We start from the raw sequence: 23,511 nt of genomic DNA, 5'->3' as shown, positions 1-23,511 counted from the left end.
GCTAGACTTTTATAGGACTGGCAGTGCAGTAGGTTTGTTTACACTGGCATCACCACAAACAAGTAAGAGTAATGCTTTGTGCTGCAAAGACACCGCGCTATTACGAGGTCTGTTATAATCTTATGGGAACACTGTGTACATGCAGGCTATTGTTGACTAAAACGTCGTTATGTGGCGCATGACTACACTAACGTAGAAGTTCTTAATAATGTAGTGAAAAAAATTAAAACTTAGTATCTTAGTATAGAAGGTGCCAATATGATTTTGAGGTAAGTGCAGCAAGTAGCCATTATTTTAAGCCTCTGGAAATGAGACGTCTCTCCAATTCTTGGCATTAGCACATCAGCAAATGTTTACATGGAGTGCTGTGGGGAGGATGATAGATGTTAAGTCTAGAGAGAACTAAAGGGCAACAGAAGATGCAAGATAAACTGCTTGAATCCATGGTTTCAAAGCTGATCATTCCAGTGTCCTTGTGTGTTTCCTTAATCTCTCATCTCTGTTTAGAAAAATGAGGCTGTCCTAGTTGCAGTATGAATTTTATATGGTAGTTTAAATTTCACGTGATCATTATCTGTCTCCTAGAATCTTTAATATGGTAACCTTTTAATATGTGATAACTATTTAAAGTGTAAATAGTATAAAGTATAAAGGCCAGGGACAATGGCCCACACTTGTAATCCCAGCACTTTGGGAGGCCGAGGTGGGAGGATTGCTTGAGCCCAGGAGTTTGAGACCAGCTTGGGAAAACATAGTGAGACCGTGTTTCTACAAAAAGCAAAAAAAAAAAAAAAAAAAAAAAAAAAAAAATGACCCAGGTGCAGTGGCCCATGCCTGTAGTCTCAGCTACTCAGGAGGCTAAGGCAGAAAAAGTGCTTGAGCCTGGGAGGTCAGGGCTACAGTGAGCCATGACTGGGCCACTGCACTCCAGCCTGGGCCACAGAGTAAGATCCATCTCAAAAAAAAAAAAAATTAATTAGTTAATTAAAAATAAAGTATAATCTGAACAAAAAGTCAGTTTCCTTTTTATTGTGATTTAAATTTCAATGATTGCCATAATCTGTTAAATTTCTTTTCTTTGAGAGGAAGAAAGCAAAATTGATTCTTTTGTCTTTTCTTCTCCAAATGCATTCTGAGACAGAATACATTTTTGTATACTGATTTTATTTCATTTAGTCAATATTCATTCATCACTTTGTGTTGCCAAAAATTGTATGGGTTTGCGGGAGACACCATGTGTTAAACATCCTCTTCCCTCTGTTGATACCTCTTAGGCAGCTCCTGGCATGTACTGCCTGGTTATTTATATACATATCTGCCTCTCCCAATAGACTGTGGATTCCCTCGGATCCAGAATTGGATTCGAATCTCTTACATGCCATACGTGCTTGGCATGTAAAAGGTACTCCATAGATAATTGATTTTGTTTTCATTTGTCTCTTAAACTTGAAAGTTAGGGAAAGTTTAGAGATCCCCTTCTGCTTCCCTCCCCAGCCCTCTCATCCCAAAGTGCCCAGGCAGATAGTGGCCAGAGCATGGGCTTTAGACCAGAGCGCCTGGGTTTGAATCTCATTTCTGCCACTTTTGAGCTGTGAAACCTTTGCTAAGTGACTTAATCTCTCTAAGCCCCCCATTTCTCTTGTAGCCATTTTGAATGAATTAATTTATATAAAGCATTTAAGTATTTAGCGTAGTGCCTGGCATCTAGTAAACTTCAGTGAATGTCAGCAATTGTTATTGTTGTCATTCTGTAATTCTGCTTTTTTGTCCTTTACAGTGCTTCTTACATTTGGCATACCTCTCTTTACTCTACCATTTGATTATTTTCATTTTAGACATAGGTCAGAATTTTGCTTCAAAAATATTCTGGTAAAATACAGTATTTTGTGTATGAGACTTTTTCTTTTATTTTTAACTGTGGTAAACTACGCATAATGAAATTTACCATCATAACAGCTTTTCAGTGTACAGTTCAATGGTATTAAGTATGCATTCACATGGTTGTGCAACTATTACCACACACCGTCTGTCTCCAGAACTCTTTCCATCTTGAAAAGCAAACTCTGAATGCATTAATCAGTCACATCCCATTCTCCCTTTCATCAACCCCTGGCGACCACCGTTCTACCTTTCTTTCTATGAATTTGATGACTCTGGGTACCTCATGTAAATGACTTCATACAGTATTTGTCTTTCTTGCAACTGACTTATTTCACTTGGTGTAATATCATTAAAGTTCATTTATATTGTAGCACTGTCAGAATTTCTTTCCTTTTAAAGGCCGAATGCTATTTCATTGTATGTGTATATGCATATGCCATATTGTTCACCTGTTCATCTGTCAATGGATACTAGAGTTCTTTCCACCTTTGGTTATTGTAAATAATGCTGCTGTGAACTTGGGTGTGAGACTGTTTTGATCAGAGACGTCTAAATTGGTTTGACTCTAAAGAGGTGCCAAGGAATGAAGAAGATGCGATTTTCATAGGAAGATGTGCATCATTAGTTTATGAACAGGCATTCATTTGTATTGCACTAAGAATTTTAGATTTTCTTTAATTAGCTTGAGATTTATCTTTACCTGGCATGTTTTTTCTTCAAAGTAAAAAGTTTTTACTCTGATTACCAGTAATAACATGTATAAAACACAAAGCACCTTTTCATATCCATGATCTCAATTCAATCCAGAAAATATTTATTGAGCACCAGCTGTATGCTAGGAGAGTTGCTGGGGATGAGAAACTCACAGTTCTGGGCTCTCAGGAAGCATAAGGCTGGAGGAGGAAGCAGATCCGTGAGCAGGCCATATGGTGCAGTGTGAGAAATTCTACAGTAGGCTCTCTTTTACTGTGGGGACACTTAGGGTATCTGTCTGAGTCTTGTAGCTTAAGGCAGGTTTGTCAGGACAGGAGCTGTCTGACACTGCAAGTGTGGCGCTTACAAGAGTACGTTGGGTCACAAGAACTAGGGAGAATGTGTAGAGTGAGAGAAGGTGAAGAGCAGAGAACAAGAAGTATAGAAACGGGGCTGAAAGAAGTGGCCAGAAGGCAGGAGAAAACCGAGAGAGAGCCATGTTGTGAAAATCATGTGAGCATTTCAGGCAGGAGAGAGGTCATGCAGTCTCAGATGTGACAGAGTGTAAGTGAAAACATAAAGGCGTGCCTTGGTTTAAGTGGCAGTGGGCATTGTTGAGCGTGGCTGGAGAAGTTTCAGGGGTAGGATCTGGTGCTAGATTGCTGCACTGAATCAGATCCACCAGTTTCCAGGTGAGGACTGCAGACCAAAGATAAACATTTTTCTTTTTTCTACCAAGACCCCAATAAAAATAAACACACTTAGCAAAATGAAAAGAATGGGAGAAGGACTATCAGCAAATTTGAGTTCAATAAATTTCTAGAAGATACGTAACCAGAGGGAGGAAGCAGCAGCCCAGAAGCTACAGACCGGTATGACCAAAGGGAAGGGAGTTGCAGGGGCTTTAGACTCAGTCAGACAGTAATGTGGAAGGAGGAGTGAGGAAGGGAAGCAGGAGATTAATTGGATATCTGCCTACCGAATGATGGTATCAACAGACTCTCCGTAGCCTGTCTCCTCCTTCCTTCATCCGCATGGAGAAAGTGCTACAGGCATTTTACCCCCAGTGGAAAACCAGAAGACGCCTCTAAAGAGACAAAAAAAAAAAAAAAAAAAAAAAGAAAAGACCTGGGAGAAATTTCACTGCTATGATATATGTGCCTCCACTTTAGTGAGGCTGTCCTCCATTCTAGCATGTGTAGCCTCCTCCTAACAAAGGACAGAGACAGGCGTCCCTCCTACTCATCCTGTAACATGACACAGCAATTCCTATCACATGCCTAGAACTTACTGGTGGCCATCCTATTTGTGAGTTAGACCTAGAGGGAAAAGAGACATTCTTAAAAAGTGAAATACACACTACCCTTGCCCCAGCAATTCCAGGTACCCAAGAGAAGGCAAAACATATGTATGCTGAAAGACTTGTACAGGAATTTTCATAGCAGCTATATTAATAAGAACCAAAATCTTGAAACAATCCAAATGTTCACCAGCACATGAATGGACAAACAAATTGTGCTGTAGCCATACAATGGGATATTACTTATCTAAAAAGGAAGTGAGTAAGTGATGAGCTCAACTACATGGATAACTATCAGAAACTTTATAGAGTTAAAGAAACTAGATATCTAAGACTATATAGCGTACTCCATTTATATAAAATTCTAGAGCAGGCAAGACTGTAGTCACAGAAAGTTGATCACCGGTTGTTTGGGGCTGGCAGTTGGGGTATGATTGACCACAAAAGGGTATGTAGGAACTTTTAGGGTAACAGAAATGTTCTATATTTTGAAGGTGTTTTTAGTTACACGAGTGTACCATTTGTCAATACTCAGTTAACGGGACACTTAAAATGGTTCCATTTTCTCACAGGTAAATTATACCTCAAAGTTGATTCATAAGGAAAAATAGAAAAATTAAAAGTTGAAATGAGTGGAGCATAGTATACATAGATTAAATTCTGGTTAGTAGGAGGGACTTTGTTTTAAATGGATGCATCCATAAACAACAACATAAAGGTAATAAGTCATATTAGGGGGGTAACCACCAGAAGATCTAAAAAGAAAAGTAGAGTGGTTGCTCTGAAAAGTGAATAAGAAGGAATGAGAGATTGTTGCTTTTCATTATAAGTCTTTCTCCATTATTTTGCTTTTCTAGTACTTGCATATATGACCGATAAAAAAGAGAAAAATCCATAAGTAGAATTGGAGGTCAGGAAGAAGAGTTCTAAGTACAGACTACTCTTTCAAGTTTAATTAGAAAGGGGAGAAGAAACAGAGTAGTAGTATTGCATGGGAATACCCTCACACCTCCCTTTGAGGGAGATTTTATTTTCATTTATTTTACTAATGAGCATGAGGAATATTATAATTAGAAGGAGTGAATGTCCCTAGTTAAATTAAAGTGTAATTACTCTCTGTCAAAGAAGGATTTTGAAGGCATTATGTGGGGCCCAAATGGAGTGAGCTCATTCCCAGAGCAGAGCAGAGGCAGAGAGCCTCCCACAAGGTCACAGCAAGGCTGTGCATTGCTACAGAGTCCACATACCCATCAGTTGTTTATCTGAGATTGGAGTCATGAAAGACGTGATAAAGGCTGTTCAGAAACCACAGAGTCCTCTCTATTAGACAAAAGGCAAAGTAAGATAGAAGCTCAAACCTGAGTAGGAAGCCCAGGATGTCAGTCAAAGGGTTGCCCCTGGTCGCATTTCTACCAAAAAGAACCAACACTTCTGTGCTACTTTATTTACATTACTTTCTACATTATTTCATGTGATTTTCCTCATAACACTGCAGATATTATCTTTCACAGTAGATACATTTGCCATCTCCATTTTACAGATGAGGACACTGTGGCCCTAAGGAGATTGTGACTTGCTCATGTCACAGAGTCAGTCAATGGTTGAGCTGATCTTAAAGGAAGCACTTGTGAATGGTGAAGCTGCCATGAGGTGTGCAGGCTGCTCAGTCACTGTCTGTTTTGTGCATGCTGCTAAACTGCACAGTTGGCAAAGTGATTTGTTATTTATGTCAGAAGATGGAAACAAGTAGTAAATGTCACATTGGTAATTAAGAGGAAAACCTTGTGACATGAAGACTATTGTTAGCAAGTTAAAAGCTATGGTTAAAGAAAGCCTGTGGGGGTATTATGTTGCCAAAACTAAAGCTTTGAGTAAGGCCCAAAAGGGCTTTTGCTAGGGCTACAGAGAATGGGGCAAAATCAGAGAAGCAGTGATGAAACGAGATACCCAGAAGCAAGCCCTTGAACAGAAATTTTCCTTGGCTGCAGCATCCCCTTTGCTTACCTTGATTACCTTTATGCCTGGGACTGAGATAGAGGAGATTTCAGCCTTGGAATCCTGAATTCATTATCTTTTTCCTACTTACTAACATATTTAGTCTTTCATGCTTTATTCAACAACTACTTACTGAGCAATAACACAAGTCTGTCTTTTTTAAAATATTTATTTATTTATTTATTAAGACAGAGTCTCGCTCTGTCGCCCAGGCTGGAGTGATGTCAGCTCACTGCAAGCTCCTCCTCCTGGGTTCCTGCCATTCTCCTGCCTCCGCCTCCCGAGTAGCTGGGACTACAGGCGCCTGCCACTGCGCCCGGCTAATTTTTTGTATTTTTAGTAGAAACGGGGTTTCACCGTGTTAGCCAGGATGGTCTCGATCTCCTGAGTCGTGATCCACCTGCCTCGGCCTCCCAAAGTGCTGAGATTACGGGCGTGAGCCATCGCGCCCGGCGAAGCCTGTTTTTTAAATTATGTTCATTCTGCCCCTTATTCAGTTTTTCTCAACTGAATAATCCATTCTCTTGTTAGTTCATGACGGGTTCCATTCTGTTCAGCACTCTTTTCCCTGTTTCGTTTCTGTTTTCAGAAACGAAGGGTTTCATCACTTTTAGTCTTTCATCTAAAAGTTGATTGGCAGAGTATTCCCAGAACAACTTCTCTTTCCTTTCTCTACCTCTCTAATAATGCACTGTTTTATAAAAAAGGAAAAAAAAAATAAAAAGGAGGGGAGAAAGGAAGGAAGGAAGGCATGCAAAGGAAAGAAGGAAGGAAGAAAGGAGGACAAAGGGAGGAAAAGAGAGAGAAAAAGAAAACACCTTTTAGCCGTTTATTGTCCCCCTTCCTGCCTCAGTATCAGCCTTTGGTCTATTCTGGAAGTCCTGTGTTTGTCTTTGTCCAGGAGGCTTTCCTTTATCCCTTCTGCAGTCTTTAATGTTGCTTGTTTAACGACTCACCATTTTTCTCTTGAAAATTCTGGGAAGCTTTTTTTTTTTAGAAGTGTCAAGTTCAGCTGTTTTAACTAATTTAATACAACCATGTTTCTCTCCTCTCCCTCTGGGATCACCAGAAACTAATTGGGGGATTGTATTGTTTTGCCACAGAAAAACTTCTACCCAAACCTGGGAAAAGCAGGTTAAGTTAAACAATGATTGGGAAAAGTTAAGGATTATTGAGAAAGGTATTAAATTGATGATAATGATATTACTAGTAGAGTATCATTTATTGTATACAGTGTATTAGGAATTGTACTTATGTTATCTCGCGGATTCTCATGAAATGATGTGGAGAAAATATTAACAATTTCTATTTTACAGAGTAGAAACTGGTTCTGAAAGACTGATTGCACAATAATGTGGCATAGCTAGGTTTATTTTTTGCATTGTGTATGTGTTTAATATATTGATCACTTTTCAGAAAAAAAATACATATTGAACACTCACCATGCATAAAGCATTCCCAGACATTGTCAAGTGCCCAGAGATGAATGGGACTTAAGACTTGATGATGCTCCATCTCTGGAGATAGATAGCTGCTTCATCAAGAATGTAAACATAAGGATTTATAACTGGTATGGAACATTCCAGTCCTGGAAGTGTATGACTCTTAATGGATCACTGCTTTCAGGGAGGTTATGGCCTAATGTAGGTTTAAAGACATAATGATCATGATTATAGTATAAGGCAACATGTGGTTAAGGGTGATAAGAATACAGAAGGGAGGCTGCTTCACTTAAGCCTTCAGTGACAGAAAACATTATGCCAAGTCTGGCATTTGAACTTGGCCTTGAACAAAAGGTGTAATTTCTTTTTTTTTTTTTAAATTATACTTTTAAGTTCTAGGGTACATGTGCACAATGTGCAGGTTTGTTACATATGTATACATGTGCCATGTTGGTGTGCTGCACCTATTAACTTGTCATTTACATTAGATATATCTCCTAATGCTATCCCTCCCTGCTCCCCCTACCCCATGACAGGCCGCGGTGTGTGATGTTCCCCACCCTGTGTCCAGGTGTTCTCATTGTTCAATTCCCATCTATGAGTGAGAACATGCAGTGTTGGTTTTCTGTCCTTGCAATAGTTTGCTCAGAATTATGGTTTCCAGCTTCATCCATGTCCCTACAAAGGAAACGAACTCATCCTTTTTTATGACTGCATAGTATTCCATGGTGTATATGTGCCACATTTTCATCTGTCTGTCTAAAATAGTCTTCCCAAACCTGTAAGTCCCCTAATTAAAATTACGACAAAAGGCGTACAACCTTGTTTCTCTCATCTCCCTCTGGGATCACCAGAAACTATTGTTTTGCCACAGAAAAGCTTCTACCCAAAAGGTATAATTTCAGTTAGGGCACTTACAGGTTTGGGAAGACTATTTTAGACAGGCAGATGGACGTGAGCAAAGTCATAGAGGTAAAAAGCCCAATGCATATGTGCATGATATGTGATAAATAATTTGGATTTCAGAATCTATAGATTTTGGATAAAGTCTATAAAACCATAGATTTTGGATAAAGAAATTTCTAGAAAATAGCCTTTGGGAGGCTTAAGTTTTTTATTTTGATATAGTCCATTTTATTTTACATTTATTACCTGTGTTTGCTTGATATGTTTTTATTATTTTTGTTTTCCCTTCTTCTCATGGGTGTTGATGCTTGGTACATTTTAAAAGAGCTAGTGCAAGCTTGCATTTAACGTCTATCATGACGTTCCTCTTGATATTTGTGTGGTACCTCCACCCTTATTCTTAACATTCCTTTACATAGCCATCATGGAATAAACAGCACAAAACGGCAAGAAAAAAACAGAATACAAAAGCATAAAACAAACAATGAGCATCATTCAAACCAAGGGAAACAGAATGACACATCAGCACTTATAGGCGGAGAATGCATTTATAACCACCACCACCCCGTATAGCCGTGAGAAAAGGGTGTTAATTTTATGTTTCAGCGCTTTAGATAATTTATGTATACATATTAAAATACTATTAATGCTACTCAGGGTAAAAATATGCTATAGAAATATTTTGTGATAATATTTTTTATAGTGGGAGCTGCCCTGAATATACAGTGAGCCTGTGCCCTGATTTCCTGGAGACATTCCTGATTTATGCCTGTTGTCCTGCTATAACCGTCACACCCCCGTCTATACAACATTAAAGATCCAAAGTGGATAAGAAGATGATAAAGGCACAACCAGTGAATAAGTTATGTTAAACCTTAGTTTACCTCTTTCTCAGTGTTTCATCATTGGGGATCAAACCCCCGTAGGTTAAACGGGGCGCTTGCTCTGAGAAACTTCTCAAAGGCAAGTATAAGGAACTTCAGATCTCCGTTCATCAGGCTGATGGCACTGAACAAATCTACATAAATTTCCCAACATTCTGTTGGTCATTCCTGATGAAATATCTCCTTGCTCTGTCTCCTTTGTCTCTTATTATACTGTCTAAAAGATGCCCTCTTTAAGAGAAGAAGTTGATTGCAGGGTCAGGGGAGTAGGGTCAGGATGGAGAGACAAAAATGAAATCTGAGTTGTGAAGTTAGGCTTTCTAAATGGAATTGCCCCTGATTGATGCTGCAATGTGGTATTTTTGTTGTTGCTAAGTTAGAATTCTAAGGTCTTTCCTTTGTATCCTGTGTAGCAGTAATGGCATATAGTGCCTCTGTGAACCATGTGGTGCTGGTCTGATGGGCAGGATGGGTTCATGCATCTTCATAAACATCTAGTTTATTGCGAGGAAAAGGCTTGGATAATGGTGGGGAAGTAGGGGGAAATGTACGTCAAGATTCAGAACTAAAGCACCGTACGATAGGGTTCACATGTCAAAACATTATTGTACTTTTTTCTGCTTCCTGTTTGTGAGAATGTTGCCTTTAAGTTTTGAGTTTCCAGTTACTCTTATGTGAAGTATATTTGAAAAGCTGTGGTGTTTCTTGTCATTTTGCTGATATTACGAACTGTCCGGCAGAGCTCCCTTCACGGGTGCCGGGGTTATTGGAATTGTGCTCCTACACTGGTTCCCCTTCATGACGAATTTTATTCCTAAACTCCTTTGTGTTAATAGTATAATTAGCAATTTCAGCCATTCCATGCTTTTTATTCACGGGAGTGGAATGTTGCCCTTTTGTCCTCACTATTTTATTGCTTTGTGAATCCTGAAGTGGTGGGAATCTGTCCCAGAATTTGAGAGAGGAGTGGGAGCTGACTGCCCCGTGAATGTAGTCTGGTGTATATCTGTAATGCTTATAGTGTTGTGGTGACTGCCGTGGGTTTTTAGAATACTTTTGAGAGATTTGTCACCTATTATTAATAGTTTCAGGTTAATAAGTATAGCTTCTTAAACAATAAAGACTGTATTGTTAGGGCATTAGATAGTGTATCTGTTTATAGCCATAGTACTCTCTGTTTCAAATGTTATCTTCAGAGCAGATTTTACCAAACTGAAACTGAGACTCAGGAAGGATGCACTGCATTCAGTGTATTCAGCTGAAACTACTGGTGTGAGTTCAGTGTTTCTCTTGAGAACCTGTGGCATCAGGTATGCTTTTTAACAGCCATGTGAAAGATATCCTGCCCAGGCCATAAAACTGTTCAGCTGACAGAGCTAATTTAGTATTTTCTTCTTTTGATCTTTACACTTTATCTTCGTTTATAGCAGGTCATAAACTTTATAGAGTATTGCCTTTTATATGGCATACTGAAAATGCATTTTTAAAACTAGAGAAAAAAATTCATTTGAGGTAATTTTCATAACTATAAAAACATATATTCAGATTTATGTTCTAAATCCATTTGTAGTGAGGTGGGTAGAGTAGTCAGGATCATCAGTTTGATTGAGCTGCAGTTTGATTTGATGGCACGATTCATTTGGACTTTAATTTTTTCCCACATGCACCATTGTTATACCTTATTGAAATACAAATGACAACCGTGTTTATCATTTCTCTTTCGATATAATGAGAACTCAAAAAAAAAGAGAGAACTCATGATTCTATTCAATAGTGTTTGTATATCCTAAATGTAATTAATGTGTCATAAAACATCTGTACTCTTACAACGAATACCAAACTTTATTAAAATCAATGACTCTCAGACTTTTTCTGCCCCAGTACCTTGAACAGGTATGACCTGCTTCTACTGCCCATCACCCTGATAGAGGAGAAATACGATCAACATTTTGTCACCATTGTGCAGGTTGAAAAGGCCTGCTTGGCAATTCCATGTGCCTCCACACATACACTCTTCCCCTCGACCATCACACATGTATATCTTGAGAATTGCTGATTTAAATGATGGCACAATAGTCATGGGAGGGGAGTGGGAACAGCTGAACTCATTTCAAGTTGAAATTTGATGTTCCTTTAACTCTGCTATGTTGAGATGACACCAAGACTTGATTGATGCAAGATATCACAAGTTGGATGCCTTATGGCTCAATTACATGAAGATGATGAGCTTCACAACGGTTTCCTGCCAATTATGTTAGCTTACATGAGCTGAGAGTAATTTCAGGCCACTGTAAGGAGATGAGTGATCTGTGGAATGCCTTTTATAGACAGACTTTAGATTAAATTTGAGGATGGGTCACCTGGTTTTACAAGCCATTTTTGTTAGACATCAAGTCAGATTTAATATTTTAACCTAAAAGTGATAGCAAAATTCAACAACAAAAATCTGCTAGCATGTAATATTTTCTTTCTTTGTTTTTATTCTTAACAGCTTAATTGAGATAATTCATACCATAAAATTTATCTATTTTAGTTTTTTAATGATTTAATAAATGTTTTAAGTCATTTTGATGATTTTTAGCAAATGAATGGAGTTGGGCAACCATCACCACAATCTATGTTTTAAACATTTCCATCACACAGAAAATACCCGCTACCTGTTCACAATCTGTTCCCATTACCATTCCAAGCCCAGGCAACCACAAATCTGCTTTCTGTCTCTATAGATTTGCCTATTGTGGACATTTCATATAAACAGAAAAATACAAAATGTAATTTTTTTCACCTAACTTCTTCCAGTTAGTGTAACTTTTTATTTTATTTTATTTTTTTTGCCATTCATCTATATTGTAGCATGTAAAAGTACTTTATTCATTGCTGAATAATGCTCCATTGTTTGGATATACCACATTCTATAATCCTTTCTATAATGCTTATAAAAGATTAATCTTTTATGGTCCTTGTTGCTTTTAATCTATCTAGCTCCCCACCTCCTTGCCTGGTTTCCCCCATGGAACCAAGGTCAGATTGAGCTTTTCTGGATTCGACCTCCAGGCTCTATGCTGAAGAGTTTGTACTCCTTCACTCATCTCATCTCTGACTACAGACTTCAGTCCCTGAAGAAGTTGGGATGATTATATCCAGTGTTTTTGTTTTTGTTTTTGTTTTTTTGAGACAGGGTCTTGCTCTTTTACCCAGGCTGCAGTACAGTGAGGTGATCACCACTGCAGCTTCCACCTTGTAGCCTGAAGTGATCTTCCCAACTCAGTCTCCTGAGTAGTGAGGACCACAGGTGTCTGCCACCACACCCGGGTAATTTTTTTAATTTTTATTTTTTAGAGACAGGGTCTCACTCTGTTGCCCAGGCTGGTCTCAAATTCCTAAGCTCACGAGATCCTTCTGCCTTGGCCTCCCAAAGTGCTGGGATTACAAGCATGATGAGCCACTACACCTGGCCTGGATTGAGGATTTTAATCTCAGGAACTGGTACCAATTTTGGAGTGTCCTCTGAGGCCTCAGGAACAGAATAGAGTTGAAGATTTCTGTGGTAATTATGAAGTCAGCCTTAGAGTTCTGTGGCTAAACCTAGCATAATTTGTAAACATCACATAAATAGCAATATATTACAAATATATTAAAGAAAATACTGAAAGCATTAAGAAAAAATAAGTCATTCATAATTCAGTGTCTCAGTTTGTAGTATTCAGGGAGTACCACTATTCCACATATTGATATATGTCCTTTTAGCTTTAATTTATGTGCAGACATATACAGTTTTTTTTAAAAGATGGTTTTCTGTAATAACTGTTTCCCTATGTGAGTAAATACTTTTGAAAATATGAAAGTCTTATGAGCAGTGCAAGGTCAGAGATAACCAGGTTCATTCGTGTTTGTGTCTTTCCACAGTGTCGGACTTTTGTCGATGCTATTTCAATAGCAAAGGCCACGAACTGCATGGAGTTTTCTAGGAGGCAGTGCTCCTTAGAACTTCCCGGTCACTTGGTAGTCACAGCTACACTGCCACAAGCCACTCCACAAGTCAGTCAGTATTGTAAACTATATGTAATATTATACCTAATTAATATCTAAATGTTGCAGATTAAACATTCCACAACAAACAAAGTAACATTTAACATCAAGAGGAGAGAGAGAGGAGAAAGGGTTAAGGAAATAGTCCAGGGAAAGTGAGGAAGACAAAAAGAACCTCCCAGTCTGTGCCAGGGCCCATCTGTTTTACAAGAAAGAGTCTTTGATGTGTGCACAGACTTCAGTGGCAGATGCTGGGTGCTTATCAGGAGTGACAGCAAGACAGTGTCAGTAAAGACAGCCATTTTGAGCTGTGAAGTCCTGCTCTTTTTGTGGCTGCAGAGTCCTCCAGTGAGGACTGATAGTGCAAGAGTGTGCCTGTTTATGGCCTTATCTCGTTGGATGCCGTCTTTATATATTAATTTATTAGTCAAAATATCTTGTCCCTGTTGGCAAAGTGTCCTATGAAATGTAAGATGGAGTCTTTTTTCTGAGATGGAGTTACTTGTGTCAAGGGTGCCCTGTATAGTTAGTGTAGCTAGAATGGTGTGAGGGAAAACATGGTGGGGAGAGAATTCAGAGAATAGATATTTGCTGTCACTTATGACCTTTGAAAGTCATTGTAAAGAACTGGGAGTTTATTCCAAGTGTAAGTTGAAGCATTAGTTTATTGAGCAGGAAGTTATTTTTTTTGCTTCACATTTTTGACATAACACTGGCCACAGTGTAAAGAACCTATTGGAGGGATCGAGAGAGGGAGCAGGAAGATTGAGGAAGAGGCTTTCGTGGTATTGTAAGCTAGAGATGATGGCAGTTTAGGCTAGGGTAGCAATTCAAAATGGCAACAAGTGGTTGGACTTAGAAAATATTTTCAGAGAGGTTGATAGGATTTCAGAGAGGTAGATTAATATACTGGGAGAAAAAAAGAATCAAGAGCGACTCCTAGTTTTGTTTTTTAATCTTGAGTAACTGAGTGACTAGGAAAGCCATTGCAGAGATCTGGAGAAAGCTCTAAGAGGAGTGAGTTTGGTGAAGGAAGGTGTGGGAGATTAAGATCTGGGTTTTGCATATATAAAATTTAAATTAGGATAGTGCTGGAGGGAGCTATGGGATCTTGGGAGAGTTAGAATGAGAGAAATTACACATTAGTATGGTGAAGGATATGCTCATCTAGAGAAGGAGAAATGGGTGATATCTAAGAGGAAAGGGATAGTTGGAAAAATATAGTCCTTTTGTACAGTGGTCCCCAGTCATTTTGACACCAGCGACCGGTTTCGTGGAAGACAGTTTTTCCACAGATGGGGCGAGGGGTGCAGGGGCCGGCGGGGGTGATTTCAGGATGAAACTGTTCTACCTCAGATCATCAGGCATTCATTATATTTTCATAACGGGCACACAACCTAGATCCCTTGCATGCGCAATTCGCAATAGAGTTCGTGCTCCTGTGAGAATCTGGTGCCGCCACTCATTTGACAGGAGGTGGAGCTCAGGCAGTAATGCCAGCGATGCAGAGCAGCTGCAAATACAGACAAAGCTTCGCTCATTTCCTGCCGCTCACCTCCTGCTGTGCGGCCCAGTTCCTAACAGGCCATGAACTAGTACCGGTCCAAGGCCTGGGGATTGGAGACCCCAGCTTTAGTGGGAGAGTTGGGATGGGATCCAAAGTAGAAGTGGAGGGGTTTGTTTTAGACAAGAAAGGTACAGGAGGCAATATGGGCACAGATATGAGTGGGTTAGAAAGTTCGGGGTGAGAAGAGGCACTTCTCTTGTGATCACTTTATCAGTGTTTTCTCAATTAAAAAAAAGCAGAGTCATCTGCTGAGATGGGAGGAAGGTGACAGAACTTAGAGGAGAGAAGGACACAATTTGGTTTGACTCAGAGAAGAATAATTCACAAGTGTGCAATCAGGATTGAGACACTGGTGAGAACCAAATCTCATTTGTGCTTATAAGTTTAAAGTGAGTCCAGCGAGGACAGTTGTGAGTTACTGGTGATGATTCCTTGATCTTGGGTGACAGGATGATCTGTTCTCCTGTTGATTCTAATGCCCATGTTACATTTAACTTTATATTTTAATATTTAGTAGGGCTAGTTTTACTTTATTTTTGTAGAAACTTTTTGTTTCTTTTGGCATTTTGATTTTGCTTTTTAGCTTTTGGTATTGATTATACTTATTCTATTTCGGGGGAGTCTGATTTTATTAGGTTGGTGCAAAAGTAATTGCGGTTTTTGCCTTTTTTTTTTAAAATGGCAAAAACTGCAATTACTTTTGCACCAACCTAAATAAGTTCAGATTAAATTTGCTGGGGTAACATAAAACAAACGAAAATTTTATCATTTCTTCTAATTACAAATTATCTTTAATATTTCATTTAACAAATATTGATTAAATGCCTATAAGACCTTGCATGAGACGTTAGAGGTGCAATGGGAAAAGAGAAAAAAATTATAGTCCCTGCTTCCACAGAGCTTACAGGCCAGCGTAGAGGCTAGCAACCTATGCCCATTAGCCAAATGCAGCACACCTCTTGTTTTTGTACAGTCTGTGAACTAAAAAAAGTTTTTAATTCAACATTTCATTTTAACATTATTATAGATTCACATGAGGTTGTAAGAAAGAATACAGAGAGATCTCCTATACCCTCTACCTGACTTCCCCCCAGAGGTAACTTTGTGCAGAACTAGAGTATAACATATAGTATAACCAGGATGTTGACATCGAAACTGTCAAAAGACAGAACATTTCTACCAGCACAAAGATCCTTCATGTTGCTCTTTATAGCCCAGGCACTTTGCTCCCACCCAGAAACCCTCCTTAACCCCTGGAACATTTAATGTTTTCCATTTCTGTAGTTGTTACTTCATAAATGTGATATAAAGTAAATCATATAGTATGTAACTTTTTGGAGTTAGCTTTTTTTTTCCCCACTCTCAGAGTAATTCTCTGGTGATTCGTTGTTGCATATTTCAGTCGTTCATTACTTTTTATTGCTGAGTAAATCCATGGTATGGATGTGCCACAGTTTGTTTAATCATTCACCTGTTGAAAGACATCAAGGTTATTTCAAAGTTTTGGCTATTATGAACAAAGATCCTATAAACATTCTTGTGAACATTTTTCTCCCCCTGGTGTGCATGCTCAGAATCATATTTGCGGAGTCTTGTGGTAGTTGCATGCTGAGTTTTAAAAGAAACTGCCACCAGAGTGGTTGTACCAGAGACTGTCAATCCAGTTTCTCTGCATCCCTGCCAGCATTTGGTGTTGTCACTATTTTTTATTTTAGCTTTTCAAGTGGGTGTGTAGTGATATCTCATTTTGGCTTCAACTTGTATAATGGTTAATGATGTTGAACATTTTTTCGTCTGTTTATTTACTATCTGTATATCCTCTTTGATGAAACGTCTGTTCATGTCTTTTGATCATTTTCTAATTGAATTGTTTGTGGAGTCTTTTTACTGTTGAGTTTTGAGAATTTATTCTATATCCTATTCTAGGAAATAGTCCTTTGTGGCTGAATGCAGTGGCTCATGCCTGTAATCCTAACACTTTGAGAGGCCAAAGTGGCAGAATGTTTAAGCCCAAGAGTTCAAGACCAGCCCGGGTAACATGGCAAGACCCTATCTCTACAGAAAATACAAAAATTAGCTGGCTGTGGTGGTGCATGCCTGTGGTCTCTGCTACTCAGGAGGCTGAGGTGGGAGGATCACCTGAACCCAGGGAGGTCACAGCTGCAGTGAGCTGTGATCATACCACTGCACTCCAGCCTAGGTGACAGAGCAAGACCCTGCCTAAAAAAAGAAAAGAAAAGAAGAAGTATTTTGTCAAATGTATGGCTTGCAAGTATTTTATCCCAGTCTGTGGCTTGTCTTTTTACCCTCTTAACAGGGCCTTTCACAGAGCATAAGGTTTTTTGTTTGTTTGTTTGTTTTGAAGCCCAATTTATCAGATTTACTTTTTTAGATTGTGCTTTTTGTATTAAGACTAAGAGATCTTTGGCTAGCTCCAGATCCCAAAGATTTTTTTTCTAAAATGTTGATATTTTTACATTTTACTTTTAAGTCCATGATCCATTTTAGTTACTTTTTGTAGATGGTGTGAGACTCACACTGATAGGCTGTGGTGATACCAGGTGTATGGTTTACACTTTTTTGGGGGCAGGGGGTGCAGATTTGCATGGGTCTGCTTCCCTGTCTGTGCTTGCTTTAGCCGTGTCCCATCAACTGTGATGTGTTGGTTTTTTATTTTCATTACATTCAATCTGTTTTTTTATTTCTCTTGAAACTTCATCTTTGACCCATGGATTATTATACAGTTGTGTTTTTTAGTTTCTGAGTGTTTGGTAATATATCTGTTATCTATTGTTGATTTCTAGTTGGATTCCATTGTGGTCAGAGAAATCACACTCTGTGTGATTTCAGTTCTTTTAAACTTGCTGAGGTTTGTTTTATGGCCCAGAATATGGTCTATCTTGGTGTGTATGGGCACTTGAAAAGAGCATATACTGTGCTCTTGTTGGGTGGAGTGTTTTATCACTGTGAGTTAAATCCTGTTGTTTGATAGTGTTGAGTTCTTCTGTATCCTTGCTGATTTTCAGTGTTGTTTTTCTATCAGTTTTTGAGAAAGGGTATCTTTGCTCTGAAGTCTGTTTCCTCTGAAGTCTATTTTATCTGATATTAATATAGCCACTCCTGCTTTTTTAGAATAAATGTTTGCATGATGTTTCCTCCATACTTGAAGTATCTTTTAGACAGCATGTGGTTTGGTCATTGGTCATGTTTTTTATTCTCTTCTACCAATCTCTGTTTTTTAGTTGGTGTATTTAGACTATTCACATTTAATGTAGTTATTGATATGTTAGGGCTTAAGTCTGTCATTTTATTTTTTTATTTTCTGTTTGTTCTCAGTGTTTGGTGTTTCCTGCTATCCAGTATATTACTTGAACATTTTATAGAATTATTTTTTACTTTTCTGTAGTGTTATTAGTGTATCTCTTTGTATGGCTTTTTTTTTTTTTTTTTTTTTTTTTGGAGACGGAGTCTCGCTCTGTCGCCCAGGCTGGAGTGCACTGTCGTGATCTCAGCTCACTGCAGTATCAGCCTCCCGGGTTCATGCCATTCTCCTGCCTCAGACTCCTGAGTAGCTGGGACTACAGGCACCTGCCCCCATGCCTGGCTAATTTTGTTTTTGTATTTTTAGTAGAGACAGAGTTTCACCATGTTAGCCAGGATGGTCTTGATCTCCTGACCTTGTGATCCGCCCGCCTCGGCCTCCCAAAGTGCTGGGATTACAGGTGTGAGCCACCATGCCCAGCCTACATGGCTTTTTAAATGGTTGCTCTAGGTATTATATATACGTAGCTAATCCCAGTCCACTGGTGATGTCATTTTACCAGTTTAAGTAATGTATAGAAACCCTACCTCCTTCTACATCCCGTTGCCTTCCCCTGCTTACAATATAATTGTCTTAAATATTTCCTCTACACACATTTGAAACCACATCAGACAGTATTAGAATTTTTGCATCAGCTATCAAATATAATTTTAAAAACTTAATAGGACAAGGAAAACTCTTTACCCAGATTTTTACTTACTGAGTTCTTCTTCCTTCATGATTTTAGCAGATTACTTCTTTTATTGTTTTATTTCTGTTTAGAAAACTTCCTTCAGACATTCTTTTAGATTAGGTCTTCAGGCAATAAATTCATTTAGGTTTTTTTTTTTCATCTGTGAATTCTGATTTCTCCTTTATTTCCGTGGGATAGTTTTACTGGATTCTGGGTTGACAGTTATTTTTCTTTCAACACTTGAAAAATGTTGCACCATTTTCTGGTGATTTCCGAGAAATCTGCTATTCAAATTGTTTTTCCCCTATAGGCAAGGTGTCATTTCTCACTGCTTTCCAATTCTTTTTTTTTTTTTTTTTTGTTTTTAGTAATTTGATGTGTCTTTGTGTAGACTGCTTTGAGTTTACCTTATTTGAGGTTTGCTTAGCTTCTGTAAGATTTATGTCTTTTGCCACATTTGGAAGCTTTTCAGCCACTATTCCTGTGAGTACTCTTTTAGCCTCTTTTTCTTTTCCTTCTAGAACTCCAGTGACACAAATGTTAGATCTTTTGTCACAATCCACAGGTCCCTGAGACTCTATTTTGTTTTATTTTTTTTAAGTCTATTTTTGTTTTTCAGGCTGGGTAAATTCTGTTGTTTTATCCTCAGGTTCATGGATCCTTTCCTGTGTCCCCTCAGTTCTGCTGTTGAGCACTTCCACAGAAGTTTTTATTTTGGTTATTGCATTTTTAGTTCTAGACTTTTTTATTTGCTTCTTGTTTACATCTTCTGTTTCTTTGCTGAGAATTTCTGTTTCTTAGCTCAGATTTTCTGTTTTTTGTTTGTTTGTTTGTTTCTAGTATGTATGTAATTGCTCATTAAAGTATTTTTATAATGACCACTTTAAAATGTTTGCCAGATAATTCTAATAGCTCTGTTATTTAGGTTTTGATATCTATTGATTGTCTTTTTTCATTCTGCTTGAGGTCTTCCTGGTTCTTGATGTGGTGAATGATTTTCTCTTGAAACCTAGACATTTTGAATATTTGCTTATGAGATTCTCAGTCTTATTTAAACCTTCTGTTTTAACTGGCTTCTGACACTACTGTGGCAGGGGAAGAGGAAACACTGCCTCATTTCTGCCTGATGAGGTTAGAAATCCAGGTCCCCATGCAGCCTCCATTGGCACCCGAGAGGGAGCTGCTTACTGCTGCCTGCCAGGGACCAGCATTACAGCTCCCTGCGAGGCCTCCACTACTGCCTTCATGGCTGGGAAGGATAGAGGTCCTCTTTGCCTCCCATGCGACCTCCACTAATAACATGGTCAGGAGAAGAATGGCCTTTCTGCCTCTGAGTGGAGATGGAATTCCTGGCTCTCCACTAGGCCTGACATGACCCCATTGAAGAGGGGGAGGGACCTCATTACTGCTTCATGGAGGTGGAAGTCTAGGCTTCCCACGTGATGTCCACTGACATCCGCCAGGTATGGATGAAAGTACCAGTTTCCCTCCTCAGCCTTCCTTGACACCATGACAGTGGAGGGGAGGGCACAGGTGGGGAATTAGAGTGCCCCATTATAGCCTGGTGAGGATGGAAGTCTGGGCTCCCCACTCAGCCTGTGCTGGAATAGGTAGGGGTGGAGCCACGTTTCTTCTGTGGTGTTTGGCTGAAGTAGATCAGTTACTATCTAAACATTTTCTGTCTTTCAGGACTGCTCCTTTCCTTGTCTGTTCCTTAGCTAGAGAGAATAGGCTCTTGTGGTGGTGGTATTATTGTTTTTGGGGATTTTTGGGGGGTCTATGCCCAGTGGCATTTCTAGGTTGCTGGTGTCTTCCTGCAAAAGAAAATTCAGGGAATTCTTTGGGACCCAAGATCACTGACCAGTCTGCCCTCTTTCCACCGCCTGGAGTTGTCCAATGTTTGTTTATAGTGTCCGACATTTTAGTTGTGTAGTCATCCCTCTGTATCCTTGGCTTCCACATCATGGCTTCAGCCAGCTATGGACTGAAAATATTTTTTAAATTGCATCTGTACTGAACATGTACAGACTTTCTATTCTTGCCATTATTCTCTAAGCAATACAGTGTAACAATTATATACATGGCATTTACATTGTGTTAGGTTTTGTAGGTAATCTAGAGATGATCTAAAGAAGCAGTCCCCAACCTTTTTGGCACCAGGGAATGGTTTCATGGAAGACAGTTTTTCCACACGCCGCTGTGTATGCAGGGGTGAGGGATGATTTCAGGATGAAACTGTTCCACCTCAGATTATCAGGCACTCATTAGATTCTCGTAAGGAGTGCACAGCCTAGATCCCTTGCAAGCACAGTTCACAATAGGGTTCGTGCTCCTCTGAGAATCTAATGCTGCCGCTGATTGGACAGGAGGCAGAGCTCAGGCAGTAATGCTCACTGGTCCAGCACTCACCTCCTGCTTTGCAGCCAGTTCCTCACAGGCCACAGACTGGTACCAGTCCACTGCCTGAGGGTTGGGGACCCCTGGTCTAAAGTATACAGGAGGATGTGCATAGCTTATTTGCAAATACAACACCATTTTATGTCAGGGATTTGAGCATTCGAAGATCTGTGTATTCATGGAAGGTCCTGGAACCAGTCCACGGACAGCTGTACTTGAAGGTCCTGGAACCAGAAACCAATGGACAGCTGTACTTAGCAGGAGAAATAGGGGAAGGAACACCTACTGCAGCTCCTGAAAGAGGAGATTTTCGTCTGTCCATTTAAAACCATTCAGAGGAATCTCATGCTTTTCCTCACCTGTGTTCTCTCTGCCTATAACATCTTCTTCTCCTTTTGCAGCATCAGCCACTATGTGATTGTCATGTCCATGACCATCTTTTTGGTGTTCCTCAATGGCCTGGCCCAGCTGCTTACAACAAAGAAACTCAGACTATGTGGCAAACCCAAAAGTCACTTCATGTGAAGTTGCTGAAGCACCATTCAGCATCTGGATCCTGATTCTCCTTTTAAACTAAAATCTCATCAAGGATTCAATAAGAAGATGGATATGGATATATAGTATATTCTACTCCTGTAGGGAAAATGGTATTTGGAATTCCGAATTGACAGGTTATCTGGAACAAAGGAGCTTCTTTTCTTTTTTTCCTAGATTTTGCAGGCATGAAATAGTGATTATATCTGTGGAAAAGCATAGGAAAGCATTCTCCATTTTCATTTTTCTCCTTTGGCTGGCAGCTCTTCCCAGTGATGTTGAGAACACCTGCAGTAATCTGGTCCCCAACCGCACAGCTTCCCGCATACCCAGAGGAGAGCACATGCCCCCTGTGGGGGCAGTGCTGATGGCATCCAGAATCATTGCCGTGGCTGAGCTGGAAGGAAATCACCAGGTGCCACCGTCAATATTTATCAGCTTTCAGCACTGGTTTTGTTGGACAATCAGGGTGTATTATTTCAAAAGCTTCAATAGAAAAAGTGTTTGCAGGTATTTGTCATATTTCTTTAGTATGCAATAATACTGTCTTATCCTTTTTAGTGCTATTTCTCGGGTTTTCACAGTCAACCAGCTAGATGCATGTCTATCCTTCACTTTTTGTTTTTTTTTTCATTTCTGGATTTTCATGGAATTTCTGACAATACAAAAGTAGAAAGTGCTTGGTATTTCTGTCTTATACATAGGAAAACATTTAAAATAAATAGTTTTTAATTGTAGGCTCAACATTTGTTACCCCATAGCTTTTTCATGTATTATTTCTTTCCCTTTGAATTTATTTTTACTGTCATCTATTATTTTAACAGGAGTTTAAAATTCAATGGTTTAACTTTCTGACAATATCATAAGAATTCATATTAGAGGTGTTATTCTTTCTGGTTGTGAGATTCTAGCCCAAAGACCTAAAATCATCAAATTAGATTTCCGTTTGTAAACAAATTCTAATGGGCAAAATATCTTGAGAGCAGTTTTTATATGGATTGTCCATAAAATGACCTTTACGTATCCCTGTGGAGTTGGCCTTTTGCCTGTGGTATGCCAGTAGCTTTTGGCTGATGCTCAGCTTTCCTGGTATGTGCACTATTTTTAAGAAGTAATTGCTTTTGAATTAAGTTATAGCATTACTAATTCACGTTAATGACTAGGAAGCCCTCTGTAATTTACTAGATTTTTCAAATTGGCGGGGAGTGAATAAATACAATTTAAAAGAGTCAGAAATCAGTTTGGCGAAGTGTACTTTCCTAATTTCGATTTATGATGAAATATAGTTATAATTTATTTGTAATACTACTTTATGGTATACCAGTGAAAGAATTACAGTATAAAAAAGAGGTATTAATGTTTTATGAAATCTCATGCATCAGCTCATAGCATAAAATCTAGCTGGACAGCTAAGAAGCTATGGTAGCAAACAGTGATGTTGATGGAATGAGAACCATGAACTTTCGTATTACCTCAAAGGATTTTTTTATCAGTTCTTTTCCACACATCAGAGAAAACTGTATAAACACTTGTCATTGACCTCTTTCTATGTGTAGTTTTGCCTTTTATCTTTTCCCAAATTTTTATACAGAGAAATTAATAAGTATTTTATTACAACGTTGTAAAAGGTGCTCAGGATTTTTTATCTTTCTTTATTTTGCTCTTCGAGGCATGTCTTTTTCTTAATTTTGTCCTTTCAGGTCAGTGTGAGTCTGTAGAATAGGTTAACTTCCTTCTGACAGTATCACAGAGTTTGTGTTGTGCGCCTGCAGCCACAGGCTCACCCTGCCGCACCATAACTGGCCCCTTCAGACTCACATGGGAACAGGCCTTTTCTGTTGCAGTTTCTCAGATATCTTTAAATGTTTTGAAATGTATATTTTTATAT

General features: G+C 39.0%; 1 protein-coding gene across 2 annotated transcripts in view; it reads left to right on the top strand.

Moving 5' to 3' along the window:
- The window catches only part of PIGN (phosphatidylinositol glycan anchor biosynthesis class N), a 138,246-nt gene extending 114,996 nt beyond the window's left edge, over window positions 1-23,250 (top strand). For both annotated transcript variants that reach the window (XM_025365614.1, XM_025365615.1), the window contains exon 30: window positions 21,491-23,250. In XM_025365614.1, coding sequence (XP_025221399.1) covers window positions 21,491-21,614 — 124 coding nt within the window. In that variant the 3' untranslated portion in view covers window positions 21,615-23,250. The remainder of the gene's footprint in view (window positions 1-21,490) is intronic.
- Window positions 23,251-23,511: the final 261 nt, after the last annotated feature.

The sequence above is a fragment of the Theropithecus gelada genome, chromosome 18, assembly GCF_003255815.1.
Source record: "Theropithecus gelada isolate Dixy chromosome 18, Tgel_1.0, whole genome shotgun sequence".
Classification (NCBI taxonomy): Eukaryota; Metazoa; Chordata; class Mammalia; order Primates; family Cercopithecidae; genus Theropithecus; species Theropithecus gelada.
Note: the sequence above shows the minus strand (reverse complement) of the source record. Positions and strands in the feature narration are given on the sequence as shown.